This window comes from Peromyscus maniculatus, chromosome 16 (genome assembly GCF_049852395.1).
Source record: "Peromyscus maniculatus bairdii isolate BWxNUB_F1_BW_parent chromosome 16, HU_Pman_BW_mat_3.1, whole genome shotgun sequence".
Lineage (NCBI taxonomy): Eukaryota > Metazoa > Chordata > Mammalia > Rodentia > Cricetidae > Peromyscus > Peromyscus maniculatus.
The window spans coordinates 12,209,975-12,228,725 of NC_134867.1; the positions used below are offsets into that span (position 1 = coordinate 12,209,975).

Below are 18,751 nucleotides of genomic sequence, written 5' to 3' on the forward strand. Positions count from 1 at the left end.
CATGACAAATTTTATGTTAAGCTTGCTATGAAATTGTACACATCATGTTATGGAGATAGTATCATCAATTTCACTGTAAATGAAAAAACGCAAGTCCTGAGCTTATAGTCTATAAACTAATAGCCTCTGTAGAACTTCGCCTGGGTAATCATCGTTGCCTCTGGGGAACGTGGAAAGAGTCCCACGCTTCTCATGGTTGAAACGCTCTTTCTCCTCCCCACCTCCTCCCCATTTCTCTGTGACACAAAGATATAAAATGCACTACGTTGTAAATTTTATTTCCATTTTTGTTAATTTTTAATGGATATTACCCATACCCAGTGCAATAGTAGGTTTTTGTTTTTAAATCACTTGGTTCATTTGATTATACCATGGCTTAGATTTACAATGCAGCGTGACATGGCTACCATTCTGGGATACATTTTAGGCTTCCCCTCATAGCCAGAGAGTGACGCTTGCTATATATCACTTTGTACAAGGAAAAGGTTAATTGCCTCTCAATTTTCTGTGGGATTTTACAGTGCTAAAATTCATCACCATGATTCAACTGGGATATTAGCTATCATAGTGGAGCAAATTATAAAGAAAAGCCCTTTGGGAATTGTTGGTAGCAGAACTATAAAGCTTCAGGATGGACTGTAGAGTTCTGGGAAATTGCTTAAATGTTTGTGAGGAAAATTTTGTTCTGTTACATAACCAATGTGCTTGAAGAAATAAGGAAAAATTAAATGCTAATGAATAAGTTCTTGGTTATATTGAATGATTATTTTTTTCTCTTACAGAAAATTCTTTGCCAAAACCAAAATTACCAGAGGACAGTGTTATTTCATCATACAATATAAGCGCAGGCTATTCAGGCCTTGCCACTGGGAACGGACTCAGTGACTCACCTGCAGGGTCAAAGGACCATGGCAATGTGCCCATTATTGTACCTTTAATTCCACCACCTTTCATAAAGCCGCCAGCAGGTAAGCACCACTGGGATTCCCAACCGTAACAGTCTGTATACAGTTGTTTTCACCGTCTTAAGACAAATTATTAAAAACTCAACTTAAATGAAGATGGTTTGATGACTGTTATAGATAAGTGTTAGCTCACATATTGCTTAAAGTATTATTGCTATTATCCCAAAACTTTCCTCTTCTCTTTCTGCCTGGGCTGTAGCATTCAACTGAAACCAGACTTTTTCTACCACCAGACTCAGAAAAAAGATGCTTTCCTTTTCTGAAGTCACCTGTTTGTTTTTTTTTCCCTTTAAGAATAAAATATATACTATGACTGGTAAACAGAATGTACACATGATTGAACAGGGTAGGGCCTAAGGAGGACCAGGTCTTTGGGGGCTTTCTGAGGAAAGGGACAGTTCTGTAAGAAGACATGGCAGACATGTTCCTGCACGTGCCTTCCTCTAAATCCTTTCAAGAAACAAGTTGTCTTTTGCATCGTCTCCACAGAATTCTCTCTTAATTCCTGGGAAGCTGTCTCTCTGAGCGCTTGAAAGGATGGAAATCTGAGTTCCACATGAAAATGTAATCAGTTGTTTTATATTTCCAGAAAATTAGATGGCTGTGCATTAAATCTTGGTGTTGGAGGGCTGAGCACAGTGATGTTCATTGTTGCTTCCAGATGTAGTTCATGCAAATACTCAGTGATACTCTGGCTTGCTGTAACATGTTGGAATTATGCTAGAATGTTTTATTACTAGTTATTTTTGTGTGTGTTGAATTGAACATTGACAAATACAGAGTTATAATAGCAGTATTTATTGTAACATGCTAGCACCAATGCTTGTGTTCATGTTTGAGAGGATAGATGTTTAGTTATGGATAGATGTTCCATAAACAGTGAGGGCATTTTCAGGTAGGGATTCCTCAGCTTGTGTTACAGATGTGATAATGCATTGTCCTAAGCATTCCTTCATGGTTTTGGCCACATTCTCTGGTTGGCCTACTATATTTTAACAAATAAAACTGACCTATCATAAGAGGTCATTAGATATCTTAGTAAATTAAAACTCATTTGTCCTTAAAATCATTGTTAGTGCTAATTACTACCATAACTGGCATATCATATACTTTTTCCTTTATTGGTGATCCTGTTTTCCTTTGGTTGATTGTTTTAATGATACAGAGGGACCAGAGTTTATCTCCCAAGGACCAAAGGTTCATTTTGCACAGGCCAGTTGGTGAGAAAAGGGTAGGTGATTTTGTAAATGTAGTGTTCCCAACTGGATGCATAGTCTGTGGCTTCGATGAGGCCGCAAGTGTGTTAATTAGTGGGTATGACGGAGTGTTGGGAACTCAGGCTGCAGACTGAGAAAACCTGGGTTTAGATCTACGCTTTGTCACTCACCAGCACTGTGAAAGGGGACAGGTTCTGTGGGCACTGCTCCTTTTTAGAATGCCCCCCAGGCCTACCTCAGGGGGCTGTGGAGATGAGGAGGGACACCAGGCACCTGGCGTGAGAGCTGCCACGTGAAAGTTAGGGAGCAAACCCGGTACCTCGTTTCCTTTTTTCTTCCTTTTCTTTTTTTTTTTTTTTCTGAGCCCCAATCTGCACTTGTCTCTTCATGCACAGAATTTGTGCACAGAAAGGTGTGCATCCCGATGCAAATCCATCTCTAAGATGTATTTGAGCAGCCGGGCGTTGGTGGCGCACGCCTTTAATCCCAGCACTCGGGAGGCAGAGGCAGGCGGATCTCTGTGAGTTCGAAGCCAGCCTGGGCTACCAAGTGAGCTCCAGGAAAGGCGCAAAGCTACACAGAGAAACCCTGTCTCGAAAAACCAAAAAAAAAAAAAAAAAAAAAAAAAAAAAAGATGTATTTGAGCAAAGAAAACGCCATATTGAGAGGTTAGCGTAGCTGAGGCTTTGAGCAGGAACGAGGCCAGAGGACCTGCCCTGAGGTCTCCTGTGGAGCCAGCCACGTGGAAGTCAAGCACACAGCTTCTACTTAACTGGAATTCCACACCAGATCAGGAAATAAAGATGCAGAAGGCTGGAGGCCAAAGACTGAGCCTTGGAAGTCGTAGCCGGAGGAACTCTGAGGACTTAGAAGCCAGGGTAACCAAACACCAGTGGTTTTCTGCTGTCTGCTGTGGAACTCCAAGGCACTCATCTGTGGAAAACAGAGTGTAGAGAAGGACGTCTTTACTTTTCTGTGTCTGTTCTAACCCTGCCCTGTCTGCCTCGAGGTTCTATATGACAAGGTGCTGGATGTTCTCTGCCTTCTAGGTCTCACCAAGCAGAAACTCACCAAAGAGACGACTTTTGATTGCATCAACTAGAGGGCCACTTTAGTAAACCTTTCTGGTGAAGAGTCTGGCAGTACCGTAGACTTTGTGGGCCATACTGTCTCTCACAGCTGCCCAGAACATACGCTGGAGCAGGAATGCAACCTTAGATGACGCATGCATCAAGGAGTGTGCCTGTGTTCCAACAAAACCCTATTTACCAAAAAAATTGAAACTTAAAATACATGGTGGGCAGGGCTTTGGCTGGACCTCATGCTAGGCGGGTTAAGATTAGTCAGTTCTTATGGTGCCAGAAAGCTGAACAGGGCTCCCGAGGCAGGCAGGCTGTGGCTGTGGCAGCTGAACAGGGCTCCCGAGGCAGGCAGGCTGTGGCTGTGGCAGGTGTCCTGGGTAGTACTGTAAGCTCTGGCAAGGGCAAGGAAGCAGTGGTTTTCCTGGGCTTACAAAGTGGTCTGCTCTAGTGTCTGTTGAATGAATGTTTTAAGTTTAAAGTTTGCGTGTGCGTGATGATGCGTGTGGGAGCGTGTGCAGTGCGGAGGGACCGAAGGACATCTTTGTGAAGCTGGTTCTCTTTTTACCTGTGTGGATTCTGGGGATCGAACTTAGGTCACCACCCTTCCGCGGCCAGCGCTTTACCCGCCGACCCGTCTCCTCGGTCCTCATCCACATTCTTTTATTTAATTCAGTTTTTATAGTAACTGAGCAATAACAGGTCAGGTGTCATTAAAGACATGAGTCCAAGCAGGTTAAATAGCTCCCTTGGATTATGTGTCCTCTGAGTACTTAGGGTCTCCTGACTCCTAAGCTGTTTCATTCCAAGCTGTTTCAGATCAGTAATGCTGAGCCACATGTCATCACTTCCAGGTTCCACAGTGGCTGGAGGTACAGCTTCTCTCTGCATGTCCATCCTAAAGGTCCCCTGTCTTTGGGAGAGTCTTGATCCCTTCACTGTCCTTGAGAATCTGTGGGGTCTGCGAGTCCAATGGTCATTTAGAGGAAGGGCCTAGCTTCCAAGGGCTGCCATCTGAGGCACTTGCCTCCCTTCTGGGTGTTAGCGGCTCTGTCTGGGCAGGCACTGGTTCCCAGCAGTTTCATGGCTAAGGCAGCCTCACCGCTGGATCCCATTCACGTCTTGGCAGCCCAGTGAGCCCAGTGGAATGCTCGTGACTGGGAACACAGAGATACCACATTCGCTTGGATCTCCACGGCCTTTGCACAGCTGCATACAAGAAGTGTGGGTGAGCTCACTCCTGGGCCCGCCCCACCCCCTCTTTCTCTGGAGAAGGGAGCTCCCTGTTTCCATGATTACCTCAGGCATTGACCCTGCTTTGGCCTCCCAGGCCCATGTCCCTTTTCCAAAGCTAAACTGCCCTTCCCCCTCAGAGACAGCCTCTGGCCCTGGGTGTAGCATTTGTGACATCACAGGCGTTACTATGGTAATAGACTTGTTATAAACACAGGATAATAGCCCTGCTTTTGCTGTTCTTTATTCCCCCATGCAGTGAAGGGAATCACCGTGATCCTTAAATAATAATCACGGACTTTTGCTGCAGTCTAGGAAGGGAACCGAGTGAGGCTATGATGCAGCCGTTTAGAAAGCTGTTATAACAATAGTAGAAAACATTAAAAAGCACCGACCGACTCTTTTTATGCCAACACATCTTTATCCTTTTAATTTCAATAGATTCACAAACCTCCAAGGCTAATTTTTGAAATCACATCATGAACACAGTCTGAATTGGCTATATATATATATATATATATATATATATATATATATATATATATACACACACACACACACACACACACACACACACACACACACAAGACTTTTGAAATAGTGCTCAGGTTAATTGCACTGACCCCTTGCTGCAGGTCTCATCCTAGACTTTAACACAGGCTCAACCCTCCCGGACTTCATTCAGACAGAATTATGCCCAGAAAAGGTGCTGGCAACGAAGCAGGGATTCTATTATAGCAGCTCTCTACTAGACCCCCACCAAGTTGGAGAATGGAAGCAAGGCGTTCGGGATGGATTTTTTTAATAAAATCTGTTGGTTAAGAGCTCATGATCGTTATTGCTTTATAGTGTAACCATCACATTTAGCCACTGACCAGACATCAGTCTTTGTAGTAGTACTTTCTCAAAAGATCATCCCATAACAAGTCCTCTGCACACATTAGGCAGGCTCAGGTCTATCTGCCTTGCCAACCTCTGTTCAAAGGTATGTGGTACAGCTGGGACCACATCTAAGGCCTTTTTTTTTGTCTGGGGCTTACTTCATGATAATATTTTACTTGCAAGAACTAGAAAAAAATCAATGCAGCTAGTGGTGTAATTACTTTGTTCACAAGGAGAGATGGAACAAATTTGTGTGCGGAAGGCACCACGGCTGTAGGAAACTCCACATGTGGGGAGAGCACAGGATAGATGGGAGTCTTAACAGGTCTCCCCGGAGGCTCACAACTTGCCTATTCTGAATCTAGAATCCCTGCAAATCCCTGAATACTCTAAAGTGAAATGAAATGTGGCAAAAGAAAGGACTCTGCTTTCCTTAGTGCTTTTATGTGGCCGTTTTGAATAGAATGCCTTTTACCTCAGATGATAAGTGTGCTTATTTGTGTCCCCCTTGATGCTCCCAAGGGGGCGATAAAATGTGGAGCCATCTACACAGCACACATGGGCTTGTGTGGAGGAAGTTGAAGTCAGTCTCCAAAAAATCAGCTTGATTTCCTGTACTCAGACACATCTTGCCTTTCTTTGAAAACAATGACCATTTCCTGTGTCCCCCAGGGTGGTTTTCATTCAATGAGCTTTCCCAATTTGTGTTCAGGCGAAGTCATGGAAATATGATATATTTTTTTTTCAAGGCAAATCTTGAAATTCCTAAGTGGTTTTAAGAACTGGGCTCCAAGGAACTGTTAGCTTAACTGAGAATATGGGAACCCATGTGATCTCTAAGCTCTATGTATATAGCTGAGTAACCCACAGTTAATAAGCATGATACTTTTTGGCTCTTGCCATTCTTACATGGACTTGGTATAACCAGGAAAGTGGGAATCAGAATGTGGTTTGCATTATGATCATTATTTATTTTATCTGTTATTCAATAGTCTTGGGGCTTGCATGTGAGTGATGTATTCCAAATAACCATTGAGAAAACAGGATTTAATAAAAATTGCTTTGGCATTTATTTATTTGTCCAACTTGAAATATGATTATTAAATAAAATTACTTCGAGTTAATGGGATTTGGATGACTTACTATTTATGTACTAGATATATTTATCGAGAGAGAGGGAGGGAGAGAGAGAGTTCACTGAAATCTTGGATTTTTAAGTAATTTAGGATAGGCAGGAGGGGTTACAATGAGTGGTAGGAATGGGATAGGAACAGTTAATAACGCAAAATCATCTTGTCACAGTTAGTACTTTTAAACAGTCATTATGGGCCAAGATAATAGACGACATCACTTAACTTTCCCCAGGAACTATGAGGGTAGGGTGCTCCTACTAAAATTGTTTTACAAACAAGGAAACTGAGACACAGCAACTTGCCTGGGGTCACGTAGGTCATAGTTGGTAGACCTGATACTTGAACTTGTGTATTATGTTTCTTATATTCACAACTGTGGACTTACCCAGAACACTTTGTCAATCTTCCGGTTGGTGTTAGTTACTTACCTTGTTGCTGTGACAAAATTGCAGAAGAAAAGCCAGCTGAAGAGGGTCATTTTAGCCCACAATGCAGCCAGCATGGCGTAGGAGTTGGAGGCGGTTGGTCACACTGTGTCCACAGTAAGGAAGAATTAGGAATGCTTGGACTCAGCCTTCTTGCGCAATCTAGGGCCTCAGCCCATGTTGTGATACAGCTCACTGTCAGACTGCATCTTCCACTTCCGTTAACCTAATCTAATAATTCCTCAGAGGCATGCCCAAAAGCTTGTCTCAAATCTGTCAAGTTGGCAGTCAGTATCCATTAGTATTTCCAGAATGCTACTTACATTGCATCAGACAATATGGATATACATCACAACCCCTGGTAACCAGGAACTTAAAGTTTACTTGGTATATAATGAAATCATTCCACCAAAGCCAGGTGTTGTAGTGCATGCTTGTAGGCCCAGCACCTGGGAGGTGAAGGCAAGAAGATCAGGAGTTCCAGTCCAGCCTGTGCTATGTAGTGAGTTCAAGGCTAGTCTGGGTTATGCAAGACCCTGTCTTAAAAATCTAGAAACCAAGCCACACAAGTAACAAACAAACAACAAAACAAAACAAACAAACAAAACCAACAGTGTCATTTCGGTTTGACCTTGAATGTATGGCATCATTTAACCTGGAGTTGGAGTGGACATGGTGGGAGTAGAAATGCTGTGAAAGTCCTTAGTCCAGAGGAGCAGGAAGTCCCATGTACTAAGGACAAGGCAGTAACCAGGCAACCTGAGTTGCAGATGCCGGCTCTGCCATTCATTGCCTACATAATATCAGATAGGTCACTTAGTCTCTGTAGTCATATTTCTTTGTCGGCAAAGTTGCACAGTTAGTTACCTGATGACTAAAATTCCCTATATCTATACATTCTTACCACCTCCTAAAGGTGGGGAGGGAAAACTATCTTCAAAAAGTTCTCCTCTGAGCTCCACATTCTCAGTGTGGCACATACATGCACACACAGATACACACACACACACACACACACACACACACACACACACACACACACACACACAAATTAAAATAACTACAAAATCCCAATTTTGTGTTTATACAGCTGCTCACCTAATTTTATTACTGGAGGGAGTATATTTCAGAATGTTCTCACATGTACGTGTTAATTGGCCGAACAAGGTCAAACTAAATGTACCCACGCGTGGAATTACAGCAACCAAAAACCCGTGGGAGCTTTGTACCACTTGGAACAATGTGCTTTTTAAAGAGATGCATGTTGTGTGTTTGTGTGTCACACCCATGCCTGCCACAGTGAGTGGTTGGTGGTTGGTTCTCTCCTTCCATCGCGTCATGTGGCTCCTGGGGACGTAACTCAGGTTGTCTGGTTTGGTGGCGAGAACCTCTACCCTCGGCACCATCTCATTCCCCTCCCTTTTAAGGTGGTTTATTGTGTTTATTCATTGCACATAGGACATTTCCAAACAAGAATAATTGTACTTTGAGCCTATCCCCCCCCCCGCCACCTCCCCTTTCTCACCTTCTTCTCCCCATCAGGCCCCTTCGTTCCCTAGTTTCATTTCTGTTTTCATGTCATAGGTGTCAGTGTGAAAATCCGGGAACCACAAATGAGAGAAATAGACTGTAATTGTCTTTCTGAGACTAGTTTATTTGTATAATATGATTATATCCAGTTGTACCCATTTTCTTGCAAACAACATTAACTATATATTTTTTTTATGATTACTTTTTTTTTTTTTTTGAGACAGGGTTTCTCTGTATAGTTTTGGAGCCTGTCCTGGATCTCGCTCTGTAGACCAGGCTGGCCTGGAACTCACAGAGATCCACCTGGCTTTGCCTCCCAAGTGCTGGGATTAAAGGTGTGCGCCACCACCACTCGGCTTTTACTTTTAATTAAGTTATTACATCGTTTCTTCCTTCCCTTTCATCCCTCCCATGTTCTCCCTTCCTCTCAAATTCACTGTTTATTTTTTATTATTGTTACATAAACACACACCCACACAAATAAATATATATATGAATACAACCTGCTGGGTCTATTTAATGTTGCTTGTATGTATATGCTCTAAGAGCTGACCACATAGTATTGGATAGCTGATTAGGGAGCTCTTTCCTGGGGAGATTGATTCCCCCTTTCTTAACATGACTATTAATATTAATTAATATGAATATGACTATTAATTTCATGCAGCTCTTTACCTAGGGGCCAGGCCTCAAGAGCTTTCCTCCATCCATGTTGGGATGGCAACTGGTGTTGTCTTTGTCCAGGTCTTGTCTAGGCCGCCGTGTTGTTGAGGAATCATAGGTACAGTTTCTTTGTCACATCTAGAAAACACGATCTTGCTGCAGACTTCCTGGTTCTCTGGCTCTTACAGTCTTTCCGCCCCATCTTCTTCCATGCGCCCTGAGCCTTGGTCGTTGCTGTGGTTCATCGGCATCACAGCTGGGTAGGTCTATTGAGTGTTTCTCCCCTTTTTTGGCAGCCTACATTGTACTGGAAAGTACTATGAGAGGTAGTCCTCGGGGAGGAGGCTTTTAGGTCAGATCTTACTGTCCTGTGACTGAAGTACTGAAGTGCATGGTGTCTTCATCAATGTGGTCTTTATTTTTAACCTTCAACATTTGGGAAGCAACCAAAGGCAGCAGCAATAGTCTATATTGTTTGGGGGGCGTGTCTCTTGGACTCCCTTCGCCAACAGTTCAAAAGGAGGTTTCTCATGCCTGGTACTAGGGTTTTGGTAGATAATCTATGGCTCTTGGTGGGAGCATTACTCCAAGTAGTTAAACTGTGTGTGTGTGTGTGTGTGTGTGTGTGTGTGTGTGTGTGTGTGTGTGTACATATATACACACTATTTAATTTTATGTAAATATATAATATTCTTTATACCTTCTTCAAATATCCTTAGTATTATTTATCCCTCTTCCCTCTTTTTCTTCCCCCCTGCTCCACAATTAAAATCCTTCCCATTTTTCTCATCCTCCCTTCATATCCCCTGTATCTCACTCTTTACCTATTTAGAGCTGTGTATCTGCTCCCCCCAAATTATGGTCCCTTTTACTTTTCTGATTTCTGTGATTACTCCAGGTTATATACTCACATATGAAGATTTGGAGCTAGGAACTGCAGATGAGAGAGAACAGTGGTATTTGTCTTTCTGGGTCCAGGTCACCTCACTCAATATGATCTTATTTAGTTTCATCAATTTTCCTGAGAATTTCATGATTTCCTTTTTCTTCACAGTTGGATAGTATTCCATAGTGTATATGTACCACATTTTCATCATCCGTTCATTGGTTGGAGAACATTTAAGTTGGTTCCATTTCCTAGCTATTGTGAACAGGGCAGCAGTGAGCATGGCTGAGCAGGTATCTGTGGAGTCAGATGGCGCGTCCTTTGGGCAGATGCCGAGGAGTGGTATAGCAGGGTCATATGATAGATCTATTTTTATCATTTCGAGACTTCTCCACACTGATATCCAGAGTGCTAGACCAGTCTGCAGTCTCACCACCAGTGGATGAGGGTTTCCTTCTCCCTGTGTCTTTGCCAACATGTGTTCTCAGTTAACTATGTTTTCCTATGTGGCTGAAAAAAATCCTACTGTGTGTATATGTCACATTTCCTTTATCCATTCCTCTGCTGTTGGACACCTAGGTTGATTCCATAACTTAGTGCTAAAAAAAAATTGATGTGCCAGTATCTCTGTGATGTGTTGAATTAGAATCTGATGGCTGAATACCCAGAAGTAGGATATCTGTGTCGTATGGCAGATCTAGTTTTAGTTTTTACAAAAAATAGATATTAATTTTCATGGTGTCCAAACTAATTTCCCTTCTACCAGCAATGTATAAGGTTTGCTTTCCGTCTACATTCTTGCCAGCATTTGCCTGCTCACACGGTCTTTCCTTCCCTTCCTGCACACTCCCCCTCCCCACACCGCACACTGGGTCCCATGTATTCCGGCCTGGTCTCAAACTTTCTGTGTAGTGGATGTGACCTCAGACTTCAGCAGCTCCTTGCTGACACCTCCTGGGTGCTGGGATTGCAGGTGCTCACTATCATGCCTAGTTTTGGGCAGAGCTAATGATGAACTCTGTCCATACTGTTGGGTATTTTACGAGCTATGCTACATGCTCAGGCCAAGTTATTTTGTTTTCTTAGCAACTGCGATTATGTCTGAAGGGAAATAGGGGCTTAATACAGTTTTGATTTGTATTTCTCTAATGTTTGTGAGGTTGGTCATTTTTTCTTATGTTTATAAGCTATTTGTAGTTCATCTTTTGAGACTTTCTTGTTTGTTTCGTTAGCCTGTTTGTTGATTAGGTTGTTTGACTTCTTGCTCAGAGTTCTTTGTGTAGTCTAGATATGAACCTCTGTCAGACAGAGAGCTAGCAACTGTTTGTCCCATCCTGTAGGCTGTCTCTTCATTCCATTAGTTGTATTTGGGACAACTTTTATAAAATGTTAGATTAATTACACAAAATCATGAGTGTCATTGTGATCTTTGTATACATCTCCATGATTTATTTCAATTGTATTGAAACATTTTTTCCTTCTTTTGTTTGGAATGGTTTTTTAATGATTATTAGTTGTTACTCTAAACAACAATTCTGAACTGAAATAATAGATCTTTTAAAAAGATGAAAAGTGCCAGAAAGTGAAAAGTGTGTAGATGAAAGGATTGCCATTTCTGTCAGATTTGTTTTGGTGTTACCCGTGGATAGTGACCACTGGAAGTAATTCCTAGAACTTCTGCAGAACAGAAGTCATATTCTATTTAATAACTTACCAAACCGTGCACACTAAGAAGTAGAAAAACTAAATAGTCCCATATCTACTAAACATAATACAATTAAATCCTTTTCTCCAAAGAGTAGTCTACATATAGATGCCATCAGTGATAAATTCAGCGAAATATTTAAGAAAAAAAAGACTCTCCTAGAGAATAGAAAAAGAAGACAACTGCCACTTACTTCATGATCTTAGCACAACTTTGATCACTTTCCACAGCAAGGATGCTATAATAAAGAAAGGGGTATTTTAAAGTAATAGGTGACATTGAAATTGAAAACTTCTATATGACAATGTAAAATCCTAAACAAAATTATAGTAAACCAAAGGCAGTGATATATACATATCATGATAATGAACTGGAACTAATTTTGGTTTTTTTCCCCTCTAGGAGCACAAGGCTGGTAAAATTGATATAAATTCTAAAACTTAGTTAATATAGTTGCATTAAGAGAATAATTCAAAACCTTATAAATCTTAATATAGGAAAAATAATTAGACTAAAATATAACACAATAAAAATCCGTGGCAAAAAACAGACTAATGCTTCTTTAATATGGTAGAAAAATCCACCAGCACCTGTGGTGACTATTCAGGAGGAACCCTGAGAGCTTCCCCTAGAGACCAAGATGAACTGGATCTCTGTGGGTGGCCACTGCCAACATTTGTATTAAAATATAAAAATACTAGAATTCACAAAATAAAAATCTTGGAAAAAGAAATGAAGAGGGTTTGAAATGTTATTTTGTGTAGATCCACAACGTTAATCTACAGGTAAGTATTATAATTAATGAGAATCTTTATTAAGATCTGTATATATTAACCACAAAACATTTTCTAAAACTTACATAAATACTATATAAACCAGCTTTAAATACTTAAAGAAAAAACTAGCAAAATTTTCTAAGATTGCTTCAAAGATTTCATTGTTAAGAAAATTAAAGAAGACATTAATAATTGAGAAATATATTATGTTTATAGACTAGAGACTAATATTGTAAAAAAGGTATGTTCTTCCGAAATTGATGGATATGTTTAATGTAATTGTGATAAAAATTCCAGCGTAAGTTTTTGTGGAAATATGAAAGCTAAGTAGCATATGTAAATGAGTCTTTTACGAGAAAATGGTGATGGTTGGATGAGGTCATGGAGGTGAGGTTCTTGTCATAGGATTAGGTTCCCCCATTAGAAATTAGAAACTTTGTCCTACTCAAGATTATGCATGCTCTCAAGGAGACCAAAATTTCTTAAGTTATGTACTTAGAGCACTTATAATTAAAAAAGATGTTGTTTTGATTGATGATTAAAATAAAGTTCTCGGTTGATTAAAAGATACTTTTGACCTGGCAAGATGGCTCAGCTGGTCAGGTGCTTACCACTAAGCCTAATTACCTGAGTGTAATGATCGGAGTCCACATGAGAGAGGGAGAACCCGTTCAAGGTGTCCTCTGACCTCCCACATCTTGGTACACAGACACAGACACACACACACACATACACACACAGACACACACACAGAGACACACACAGACACACACACAAACACACACACAGGGACACACAAACAGACACATACAGACACACACACAGACACACACACAGACACACACACAGACACAGACACACACACAGGCACACACACAGACACACACAGACACACACACATGCATGAACACATCAAATAAATGTAATTTGCAAAAGATACTCGTTTGCTTTTGTTTTTGTCTTTTGAGACAAGGTCTTGCTATGTTGTCTTAGCTAGTCTAAAACTTGCTTATATACTCCATATTGGCCTCAAACTTATAGCCATTCCTTTAGTATTCCAAACACTGACATTAGAGAGATATGCCACCAGGTCCAGCCTTACAAGGATTCTGAATCCAAACCTAGCCTGGGCTATATAGTGACCTTGTCTCTACATTTAAAAAAAGATATGTGTATGTATATATGTATGTATGTATGTATATTTTTATTTATATATATTTAAAGATTTATTTATGTGTATGAGTGCTCTATTTGCATATACATCTTTATGCCAGAAGAGGACATCATATCCCATTACAGATGGTTGTGAGCCACCATGTGGTTGCTGGGAATTGAACTTGGGACCTCAGGATCCACAGCCAGTACTCTTAACTGCTGAGCCATCTCTCCAGCCCCTTAAATACATTTAATTTTTTTTATATATTTAAAATAAAATATAAGAAAATATATAAATATTTTTAAAGATTTTTTTTTTAAAATGTGCATTGCTGTTTTGCCTACATTTATTTCTGTGTGAGGGTGCCAGATCCTCTGGAACTGGAGTTACAGACAGCTGTGAGCTGCTGTGTGGATCAGTGTGGAACTGAACCTGGGTCCTGTGGAAGAGCAGCCAGTGCTCCTAACTGCTGAGCTGTCTCTCCAGTCCCACCTGCCAAATACATTTTTTAAAGAGGGTCTTACTGTGCAGTGCTGGATGGCCTGAGGTCAGACTGGCCTCAAACTCGAGATCTGCCTGCCTCTGCCTCCACCACATGCTGTGATTAAAGGCATGCGCTATCATACCTGACTTTTTTTTCCTTTTTAAGTTATCTTTAAAAGAATGAAAGATGGGGCTGGAGAGATGGCTCAATGGTTAAGAGCACTGGTTGCTCCTCCAGAGGTCCTGAGTTCGATTCCCAGCACCCGCGTGGTGACTGAAAACCACTTGTAATGGGATCTGGTGCCCTCTTCTGTCATCCAGGCATACATGCAAATAGAACACTCATACACATAAATAAATAAAATTAATCTTAAAAAATGGAAAACGGAATCACTGAGTAGGAGATGTTTTAATTTATGCCTCAACAAAGGATTCATTTTTTAAAATGTAGAGAAGACATATATAAAATATAAAACTACCCAATAGGGTAATGAGCAAAAACTATGAGCAGATACTTCACCAAAGAAATATCCAATGAATTTATAAATGTTATAAAATTGTTCAATCTCACTAGTCATTAGGGATATAAAATGTAAAATTACAATGGGATGGGCCTGGAGAGATGGCTTGGACCCAAGTTCAGTTCTCAGCACCCACATGACAGCTCACAACCATCTATAACCCCAGTTCCAGGGGCTCCAATGCCCTCTTCTGACCTCAGCAGGCACCAGTCACACGTGTGGTGTACAGACACACATGGAAGCAAAACACTCATCCACATAAATACATCTCAATCATTATAATGCGACAGACAACATTCACACCCGCTAGAATGGCTGAAGTGAAAGTGACTGACAGTGTCCCAGTGATGGGGAGGACTCTCGTGTGCAACCAATGAGAGTGTAAATTAACACACGACTCTTGTTGATGTTGAAAACACATACATCTTATTACCTGGTAATTGCATGTTAGACAACAGGTACTCAAAACAAGCATGGGTATTTGTAGGAAAGACTGAAGAACTGTCATTGTTACATTAACATATCATAATGGAAAACAAGGAACAAACTCATCAACAGTGCTTGGCCTGAACTCCTTCAGGTCTTGAACTTGGCCATAAAATTGTGTGTATGACATTTATTCATAGATTAAAAAATATCAGTCCTTCCTTTCTTCTAAAAATAAACCTTCATCTCAAAGATTACTAAGATTCTTCCTGATACAGTACTCTATTTCCTCAACTTTACAAAAGTCTCGTAACTCCCTATAATTTAAGCAACTGGACCTTAGAATATAATTTTCACATTTTAAATCTGTATCTGATTTGCTTACAGCTGCCCTGAAACAAGCAGATGTTTGGGGGTGGGGGGTATAGGGAGGGCCTCTAGGCCAGACAGGCCTCAAACACTATGCATAACTAGGACGACCTTTAACTTGGGCTCGTCCTGCCTCTGCCCGAGCGCTGGAGTTGACAGGTGTGTACCGTCACACTGAGTTTTATGTGGTGCTGAGGATCGAACGTTATCCACATTAGGGAAGCGCTCTGCCAACGTGGCTACATCCCAGCCCCCACCCCTTACTGGGGCATTACCATCTAGTTAAGTGCAGGTGAGTCGTGGCGAAGTCTGAAGAGGAAGACACAGGCAGTGTGGGTGTGTGTCGTCAGGAAGCTGCTTGCCTTGTACATGTGGGGTGTCTGGGCCCCTGTTGTGCGGCTGCTCTAACGGGACAGCAGGGTAGCCCGTGGGGACTGTTAGACTGCCACTCACACAGACAAACGTTGAAGGTGTAGGGCTTAACACACGAGATTAAAGGGGAATAGGAGCTGAGGGATGCGTCTCCCTTCTTTTGGCCCTGGGCGGGTAGCTATGACATATATTTAATAAACTCAAAGAAGAACCCAGGTGATTGCACGCCAACCTCCCTCGGCGGTGGCCGGTTCAGTAACACCGACTTCTGCTGGCTCTTCCCCGTCCCCACATTTATTCCCCTTGATCCTTGCATCGACTTGCTGGAATCACAGGCCCATTCGAACACTTGTTTGTCTTTGCCTCAGGTTCCATTTTCCGGGACACTTAAGATGAAGACAGCATGTGTGTGGAAGGCCACAGAGAAAGACCAGAGCTGATGGGAGAGAATTTAAAACATTCTCATCGGAAGGATTTTGTCTTTCCGTATTAATGTTTAATATGTAATAAAGGAATAGAAGGCAGAGTACTGTATTGCTGGTGGTTCAAATATTGTGGTACTCAGGAAGGCTCAGTTATAAAACTGTCTTTCATCCAGCTAGTTTCTCAGGCCTCCTCTAGTGAGGAGATGGAGTAACAGCAAAGAAGTTAGGTCAGGGAGAAAGAACAGCCTCTGCCTACACTTTTTAAATAGATAAAATGACCTCCTCAGGCTCACTGCTTCCGCTAATGGAGCGCCCAGGGCTCCCTTTGGAAAGGGAAATGCCATCAGATGGTAGGTCCTCCGTGATTCTGGAGGCAGCCTTGGGACTGTTCTTTTGTGTTGGTGACCTGGCTGGGATTGTACGCTCAGGATACCCTGCCCCAGGTCACCAGAGGTGAAGATTCTGACAGGAAATCAGAGGGAACGTCAGTTTCCCTCCCTTGCTTGTCAGGGGTGTCTGTTTCTGGAATTTTTTGTTATCCTAGGGGCATTCCCAGTGCTGGCTTCTCTAAGTTCCTGCACAGTTGAGAAGACTTGCTTTGTGGACTTGGCCAAGCAGCATGGAAATAATGATCCTATTTTGTTCCAGAGCTTTTCCTTGCCCGTTCCCTGTGAGGCAACTTTGTTCTGTGCGATTTCCAAAGACGGTGTCGTTGGCTTCATCACTCTATACCACCCCCATGTCACCCACTCAAGGTGCGCTCAGCAAACGCCTTGCTTTTTCTTCTTAGGATGAGGCCCCACAGCAGACGTTTCATTCTAATGAACAGAACACAACAGGTTCCCGTCTTACCTGTCTTCTAATCTAGTAGAGGAGACAGGTATTAAAACGTAACAAACAAAATCAAATCCCAGTTATGTCTGAGGGTTATAAAGCCCCGACTGTTGTAGGATCCCTCCAGGTGTGAAGACAGGAAGCCCTTGCTAAGATGAGGTTTAATATAAGCTAGAAAAACTTGCACTGGTTAAGGATTTGGTAGATAAGGAAGGATCACATGGAATGTCTCAGAGCTTCAAGGAAGCTGAGAAGCCAGACCCTAAAGAATAGACAGGCTGAGCAGCTGGTTGCGGGAGCCATAGAGACCAAGCCAAGGATGTCCACCTGCCAGGGGGACGAGGGACCAAGCTGACGAGGGTCCTGAAGAGTTTTTTGTGTGAGAGCAATGCTCATATTTTTGTTTAGCATTCCTTGCATGCCAAGTGGGATACATTGGACAGGAGTGACGTAGAAGGCTACCTGTACTTTAATCAAGAGGTACTGGTGGCTTTGCTTGGATGGAAAGCAGTAAACTTCATGTGGGCAAGACACTTAGAGTGGTGCCTTCATATAAGTAGACTAGGCTAATATTTAATGAATGAATGGATAGATATATTTTGAAAATATTTAGGGCATTTAGCATTCTTTTCCCCTTCCTTCCTTCCTTCTTTCCTTCCTTCCTTCCTTCCTTCCTTCCTTCCTTCCTTCCTTCCTTCCTTCCTTCCTTCCTTCCTTCCTTCCTCCCTCCCTCCCTCCCTCCCTCCCTCCCTCCCTCCCTCCCTTCCTTCTTTCTTTCTTTCTTTCTTTCCTTTTTCTTTCTTTTTTTTTCTCGAGATAGGGTTTCTCTGTATCCCTGGCTACCCTGAAACTCACCCTATAGACCAGGCTGGCCTCGAACTCAGAGATCTGCCTTCATCTCCTTCCCAGAGTGCTGGCACTAAAGGCGTGCACTCTACTCCCGCCGCCGGCGAATTATTTAGGGTGTTTAGGACATGTGATTATTCAGATGTGGGAGGCTGAAAGGCAGAAAGGGTACCAGACTTCTGTAACTAGATTATGGGTGGATGGTGGGGCTGGGTACAGGGGTAGAAAGCATGATGAAGTGGGCTGGTTATGGGGAGAGGCTCGTGTGTAACATCTGATGTGAAGTCACCATGAGTGAAGTGAGGTCATTTTCTTTGTTAACAGCATCCTAAACAGCTTTCCTTGGTTCTTTTAACAGTGTTCTTGTTCTGAACTCCTGTACAGACAGGCTTATTAACCTTTTGGTCCTTATATACTGCCAGTTTTTTTTTTTTTTTAACATAATGTCCTTTGAGGAAGGGCAGGCTTAAAACTGCTTCTCTAGCGCCAATGGAGATGCAAGGACACATTTTTTTGAGTTTATTCTCTTGTTCCTAATAATATGTGTTTGTGAATTAGCTACTCAGTGAACTTCAAGTATGAGGAGAGGAGTCCATAGAGAATGAAGCTGTGATTGTAGCGTCTTTGTCCCAGGGCATCTTGGGTCGGTTAGTAGGTCAGACCTGAGGCACAGGTGTGGGGACATGGTTTGACGTAGCTCCTCGTCTGTGGCAGCCGCCCAGGGGTGTGATTTAAGTGTTAAGAGCATTATTTTTTCTTTTTTCTCTATTGTTTATTTTTGCCATTTTCCCCAGATTTTTTACAGGGAAAGGGTTGCCTGCTCTG

General features: G+C 42.0%; 1 protein-coding gene across 2 annotated transcripts in view; it reads left to right on the forward strand.

Annotated features, from left to right (window-relative positions):
* Positions 1 to 18,751, forward strand: part of Sobp (sine oculis binding protein homolog) — a 167,777-nt gene that overhangs the window by 16,193 nt on the left and 132,833 nt on the right. For both annotated transcript variants that reach the window (XM_076552368.1, XM_076552369.1), the window contains exon 3: positions 783 to 968. In XM_076552368.1, the coding sequence (XP_076408483.1) occupies positions 783 to 968 (186 nt within the window). The remainder of the gene's footprint in view (positions 1 to 782; positions 969 to 18,751) is intronic.